This window comes from Nicotiana sylvestris, chromosome 4 (assembly GCF_000393655.2).
Source record: "Nicotiana sylvestris chromosome 4, ASM39365v2, whole genome shotgun sequence".
Taxonomy (NCBI): Eukaryota; Viridiplantae; Streptophyta; class Magnoliopsida; order Solanales; family Solanaceae; genus Nicotiana; species Nicotiana sylvestris.
Window position 1 is genome coordinate 41,280,332 of NC_091060.1, and position 7,635 is coordinate 41,287,966.

Below are 7,635 nucleotides of genomic sequence, written 5' to 3' on the forward strand. Positions count from 1 at the left end.
CAATATGTGTTCATCCGGGAATGCATCGTTGATTTCAAGATCTCCTTTTGGCCTTCCTGCCGTTCAAGCCTTGATAAATGATCCGCTACTTGATTTTGAGTTCCCTTGCGATCATTGACCTCGAAGTCAAATTCTTGCAACAACAAGACCCAACAAATCAACCGAGGCTTTGCATCCTTCTTTGCCATGAGATAGCGAAGAGCAGCATGATCTGTGTACACTATCACCTTGGATCCCAACAAATAAGCCCGGAACTTCTCAAAGGCATAGACGATGGCAAGAAGTTCTTGCTCAGTCACCGTGTAATTCATTTGCGCCACATTGAGTGTCTTGCTTGCATAATAGACCGGGTGGAGAACCTTGTTGTGACATTGGCCAAGCATTGCTCCAATAGCTATACCACTGGCATCACACATGAGCTCGAAAGGAAGAGACTAATTGGGTGTGACAATAATAGGTACTGTGGTGAGCCTTTGCTTCAATTCCTCAAAGGCTTTGAGGCATTTCTCGTCAAACACAAATTTGGCATCTTTCTTAAAGAGTTTGCACATAGGATTTGAAATCTTGGAAAAATCCTTGATGAAACGCCTAGAGAACCTGGCATGCCCCAAGAAACTTCGAACACCTTTAACGGAAGTAGGAGGAGGAAGCTTGTAAATAATCTTGATCTTTGCCCGGTCAACCTATATGCCATGTTTTGAAATTTTATGCCCCAATATAATACCTTCATCCACCATGAAATGACATTTCTCCCAGTTGAGCACAAGGTTGGTCTTTTCACATCTCTTAAGGACTTGGCTAAGATTGTTAAGACAGTGCTCAAAAGAGTCACCTACCACCGAGAAATCGTCCATGAAAAGCTCTAGAAAATTCTCCACCATGTCGGAGAAAATGGACATCATACATCTTTGAAACGTAGGAGAAGCATTGCACAAACCAAATGGCATCCGGCTAAAATCCAAAGTTCCATAAGGGCAAGTGAATGTTGTCTTCTCTTGATCCTCCAATGCGATGTTGATTTGGTTGTAACCGGAATATTGATCGCGGCCTACTCCGTACTGCTATTGAGTAGCGAGAGAGGGTTGGAGCAGCTTTTACCCGATTTAGGGTCGGGATCGATTTCCACAGAGAGCTAGAATTTGGAATCGAGTATCTATCTAGTGTAGAGTTGCTAAGTGTTCCAAATTACACTTCTAATATTTTTTTGGGGTTTTCATTTTACTTCTACTATTATCAACTACAAATGGTAAATGCAACTAGATTAAGCTAAGAGTTAATGCTACTGGTTGTTCAAAGGGTTTAAAATGCACTAGGGTAATGACTTTCACCTAGGTGGTTACTAGACGGGTAATTGAATCTAAGACACGATTGATATAATTGGGGAGTATGATATACCCATTGCACGATATTACCCACTCTACACCTCTCGGTGGTTCGAGTGATTTTGCCCGAATTGACTTTCTCAAGACCAATTGGGTATGAAAATTTGCACAAGCAACTAGGCTTCAAGTTGGGTATTACTCTCTCGATGTTTAACCCTTTAATTGGGGCTATCAATCTCTTAAGTACGCCCCAATTCCTTGTTGGACCAATTTCGGAGACTTAGGCTCTCTTTCTCAAGAAGAGCCCTAGTCAACTAAACACAAACTAGTATTTGCAACCACTAATTCAGTAATTAACCATGAAATTGGCCCAAATATCAAACACCCATAGTCAATCTAGCCCTAAAATACAAGACCCATCAATTACCCATACTAGGGTTGAGCCACAACCCTAGCTTATGGGTCTAGCTACTCATAATTAAAGAAGAAAAACAAAAAATAAATGAAGAACAACTCTTATTAATTAATCACTAAGGTAAATAACAAGATTCAATGATGAAAAGTAGATAAAATTGCCAAAAATGGCTAAGAAATACGAACCCACGAGTGCAGCTACGTTAGAAAACTATTTAATACCCTAAATATGGGAAAAAAAGCTATTTATACTAAGCTAAAAATTCTGGACAAAAATGTCCTTGCAGGGTTAATGCGGACCGCACAAAATGGTGTGCGGCCGCACTAGGGGTCTGAACTTGAAAATACAGCTCTCTAAACTCGGGCAATGTGGACCGCACAGAATGGAGTGCGGCCGCGGAGGCTTCTAGTGCGGTCCGCACAAAATAGACTGCGGACCGCATTGGCTTGAAACTTCAAAATTGGCATCTCTATGATTCTTGGGTCTGCGGACCGCACTAAGTCGAGTACGGCCGCATGAACTTCAGTGCGGACCGCACAAAACCTAGTGTGACTGCATTGCCTTTGTGCCTGAAAGTCAACCTCTCTGAATTTCCTAGTGCGGACCGCACAGAATGGTGTGCGGCCGCACTGGGCCTGTTTTGCCTAAGCTTTGTCTTGTCATGGGACTTGTGCAAGTTTCACTCCTCTTTGAGCTGATCTTTGATATTTTGTCACTTTGTTGATCAAACCTGCAATCAAGCACAACTTGTGAGCCATTTGGGACTATTTTGTATGAATTTCTAATCAAAGCATAAGCAAGAGGGAGTATAAAATGCGTTAAATCCCTAGTTATCAAATATACATCAAGAAACAATAGAATGACCTTCCCGCTAGCCGATCAAACATTTGATCAATAAAAGGCATAGGGAAATGGTCTTTGCATGTGGCACTGTTGAGATTTCGATAATCCATACACACCCTCCATCCGGTCACCGTTCTTATTGGGATGAGCTCATTTTTATCATTTTCAATCACGGTCATGCCTCCCTTTTTTGGCACACATTGCACCGGACTCACCCAAGAACTATCGGCAATAGGGTAGACTACCCTGGCATCCTACCACTTGATGATTTCTTTCTTTACTACCTCTTGCATGGATGGGTTCAACCGTCATTGATGTTCTACACTTGGTTTCGTCTCACTCTCCAATTGGATCTTGTGTTTGCAAATTCTAGGGGGAATCCCTCAGATGTCCACAATTGTCCATCCAATAGCTTGCCTATGGTCCTTAAAGACTTCCAACAATTGTTTTACCTGCACATCATTCAATAAAGAAGAAACGATTACCGGTAAAGTATCATTTGAGCTAAGAAATTTATACCTCAAGTGTGGTGGAAGTGGTTTGAGCTTTAGTTACGGTGGCTCAATAATAAAAGGTTTTGCGGGAGGAGTGACTCTATTCTTCAAGTCAAGAGAGCTTTACCGGAGCATAAGTGTAGGACCCAATCCCCTCCAATGGATTTACCGATTCCATATGTCCTTCTATATCTTCACCATCAAAGTTCACCAAAATAGCCGCAAACGCCTCACCAAGGCATTGTTCTTCCATCTTCCACTTCATCAACAACATCAATCACCGAGACACTCTCATATTCATGTGGTAGTTTCATACCCTTGCTTGCTTGGAATGTTACCTCTTTATCATTCACATGAAATTTGATCTCATTCCGTTCTGAATCTATTAATGTTCTTTCTGTGGCTAGGAATGGTTTCCCCAAAATGATAGGGATCTCTTTGTCAACTGCACAATCAAGGATTACGAAATCGGCGGGTAAATGAAACTTCCCCACTCTAACAAGAACATTATCAACAATTCCCACCGGTCTCTTTATGGAGCGATCGGCCATTTGCAATCTCATACTTGTGGGTCTTGGCATACCTAACCCTGCTTGCTTGTAAATGGCAAGAGGCATCAAGTTTATGCTAGCCCCATTATCACAAAGGGCTCTTGCAAAATCATGTGCCCCAATAGTACAAGGAATGGTGAAAGCTCCCGGGTCTTCTTTCTTTTGAATGGTAGATGTTACAATAATGGAACTAACCCGGTGAGTCACATTCACCACTTCATTTTTGGTGGTCCTCTTCTTGGTAATCAAATCTTTCAAATATTTAGCAAAACCTGACATCTCTTGAAATACTTCCACAAACGAAATATTCACTGATAATTGCTTGAGAATGTCATAGAACCTTTCGAGTTTTCTATCATCAACCTTCCTAGCAAGTCTCTGAGGGAATGGAGGAGGAGGTCTAGGAATAGGTGGTGGAGCATTTGGTGTCTCTTTTACCTTTTCCTTTACCTCTTCCCGGTTTTCTCCTTGCACTTTCAACTCTTCCGGAACCTTTTCAACTTCAACCACTTGTTCACTCCCTCCTTGTAGTACCTTCCCACTCCGAGTAGTAATCGCCATGACATGAGAAGTTGGACCACTCCCAATACCCTTGGGGTCTGCAATTGTGTCACTTGGAAGTGTCCCTTTTTGCTTCGGATTTTGTTCCCTAGAGAGGTCTCTCATTTGCATCTCCAATATTTGAATGGATGCAGTATGAGAACCAACAAGCTCGGTCATATTCCTCGTAGAAGTGCCGGACTTCTCTTGATTTTGCAATACTCGTTCAAGCATGCCTTCCAACTTAGACTCACTTGAGGAACCTTGATTTGAATATTGACCCTTTGGAGGAACATAAGTGTTTGAACTCCAATTTGGGAAGTTGTTGTTGTTGTTCCAATTACCTTGATTTGAGCCGCCTTGGTCATTTTTCCACTGGTGGTTTCCTTGCCCTTGCGGGTGAGGCCTCTATTGATTTTGTTGTCCTTGACCTTGGTATTGTTGCATTTGATATCATCCTTGAGAGTTGTTGACATAGTTTTCCTCCTCAAAGTCATCATTTGATATTGGTTACACATCTTCCACCACATTTACTTTCTTCGTTTGGCTTTATGTGAACATCTTTGTCAACACATTGACATTTGTGGCAAGCCCTGCAATCACTTGATCCCTCTCTTGGTTTTCCTTGATCATGGTGGTCAAGGAAGGATACCCATATGCAATTCCACCTGTGGTGTCCTCTGAGTGCCATGCTTGATTATGCTTCGCCATTTTGTAAAGTATTTGTGTGACCCTTGCGAATGATTTGTCCATGAAAGATCCGTCAGCTGCATTCTTGGCTATAGATTGGTTCATAGGATCCAAGCCCATGTAGAATTTTTCCAACAAGATAGAATCCGAAAAACCATGGTTGGGAGACCTCACTAAATATAACTTGAACCGATCCCGTGCCTCATGTAGATGTTCTCCCGGTACTTGCTTGAAAAAGAAAATTTTGTCCCGGAGCTCAGACTTTTTACTTTGCGGGAACCATTTAGCTAAGAATTCCTAGACAAGTTTAGGCCAAGAATGAATGGAGTTTGGTGGCATATTCTGAAGCCATTTCCTTGCGTCCCCAGCTAGTGAGTACTTGAGCACCTCAACCTTAGAGCATCATCTGAGACGTTGTTCTGCTTATGCATCGCACACAAACCCAAGAAGTTTCTAAGATGTTGTGTCAGATCATTATCAGTGGAATTCCGGAAAAACCCCTCCGCTTTGAGCATAAGGATTAAACCATGTTCCACCTTGAAAGTTGAAGTACCAATGGCAGGAGGTACAGTAGCATTTGTATCCTCAATATACTCCTCTATATTCGCAAAAGGATTTTCTTCCATTTACGCCTCCATTTCTTCTTCATATTCTGCCATATTTTCCTATCAACACCAAGCAAAACAAGCAAAGAGTGATGGAATAGACTAAGATGTAAAGTAAAGCACATACTAATTAGTAATTTCAAAGCCGTATTCCCCGGCAACAATGCCAAAATTTGATACGCTCAAATTAAACTTTAATTAAATAGTGTAAGGTGGTCAGTGTCACATATAATAACCCAACAAGGTTGGGGTAAAATCTCACAGGGAATAGGCGTGAAAAGGTTACTCAAATAGTGTGTTACTTAACTAAAGTCGTAATTCAATTCGGTTAATGGTAACAAGAGTATGGATTGAATTTGGTTTGAAGAAATAACTAATTGTGATATTGAGAGTGTAAATAATTTGATTAAAGAAACCAAGGTTGTGTCCCCTTCAATGAAGTGTAATGCTATCGGTGTTAATATGATATATTTCTAATGGAAGGTTCTTTTGATATGCAAATGATTTCTAAATGACTACCCAATATTTTCTAATAGTTGGGTAGTATTTCCTCTTTACGATTTTTCCAAATGTAAAAGAGTTACAATTAAGAATAATCAATATATGCCAAATAAAACTCACTTATTCCTAAGCGATTCTATTAAACAAGGTTTAAAGCCTTGAGTCTTTGATATTTACTTCTACAAAATTCCAACCCACTTTCCCAAGCAAAGTAAGAATTTAATGGCACTTGTTAATGTTTGCAACCACCAACAATAAATAAAGAATGGGAAGTAAATAAATATCAACCAACCATTATACATATATTCATTGTTAAACACCCATTAATATAACACTCACTTAGGATCCACAACCTTAGTATTTAAAGTTAGCTATACATTCTAAAATACAAAAGGAAGAGAATATTTAATGCCATAAAGCTTACAAAGTGAAAGATTATTGACCCCAAATCTTCCAAAATAGAGGAATATTAAAGCCTTGTATTGTAGCTCAAAAATTACACAAGATGCCCCCACAAAACCCCAATAAATCTATTTATAGTGGGTCAAAACTCGGGACAAAATTTGGACAAAAATACCCTTTACAGTTAAATATGAGACCGCATATCTGTCGCATAATAGACATGCGGTCCGCATTCTTGACATAACCATCGCATCTTCAAATCCTAGTTTCCAGGCCTTCATCGCATTGATGTTCTGCGGTCCGCATTGCAGATATGCGATCGCATTTCGCGTCGCATTTTCTACCTTCAGCAATCTTCATGTCGAGTTTACGGTCCATTATGCGGCTCGCAAATAGGTTATGCGATTGCAGATTGGACCGCATTTCTTGCACTGGACTTTGCCCATAAATCTATTGTGGTTTGCGATTCCCTTGCGCATTCTGCGGCTCGCATGTTGGATTTGCGATTGCATATCCATATTTGCGATGCCTTTTTTCTCTTTTCTTGTTTTTTGTGGCTTTTTGATTTCATTTCCATGCTCTAAAGTCCTTAAACCTCATACACTGCAAAAACATTAAAATTACATAAGTATAAAAGATAATCGTATCTAAAACAAGCTAAAATCAAAGCAATTCGTATCAAATGTGCCGAAATTCCCCAGCACATCAATATGCACAAAAGAGTACAAAGTGTAGTATCAATACAACCGACCTCATGTACTGAGTAAATGTCGAGCCTAACCTCGACGAAGTAGTGACAGGGCTAGGACACACCAACATCATAACCTGTGCAGTTTAAAACATATCTAACAAAATAACAATAATAGAAACTAAACAAGATTAACGGGGAGGGGCAACATGCTATGGGGGATACCAACATAAGGAAGCACAGAAATAATGGGATGAAACAATTAAGTCACTAGAACCAGTAGAAACAAGAAATCACTACAAACCGATAATGAATGCACGACATCACCCTTTGTGCTTTTACTCTCAATCCTCACCATACAATCAATATGATAATGTGCACGACATCACCCTTCGTGCTTTATCACTTTTCATAACCATATGAGTATTAAAAATGTGCACGGCATCACCCTTCGTACTTTATCTCTCTTCCTCACCATATGCATCAATATCAATGTAAATATGCACGACATCACCCTTTGTGCTTTATCACTCTTTCCTCACTATATGCATAAGTATGAATGTGCACGACATCACCCTTCGTGC

At 40.3% G+C, this 7,635-nt stretch overlaps 1 protein-coding gene across 1 annotated transcript; it reads right to left on the bottom strand.

The window, feature by feature from the left end:
• Positions 1-434: 434 nt before the first annotated feature.
• Positions 435-4,399, bottom strand: LOC138889469 (uncharacterized). Its single transcript, XM_070172778.1, has 3 exons — positions 3,309-4,399; positions 837-951; positions 435-683 (listed from the first exon to the last, which is right to left on the bottom strand). Exons 1-3 carry the CDS (start codon positions 4,397-4,399, stop codon positions 435-437), a joined length of 1,455 nt encoding a protein of 484 aa, XP_070028879.1.
• Positions 4,400-7,635: the final 3,236 nt, after the last annotated feature.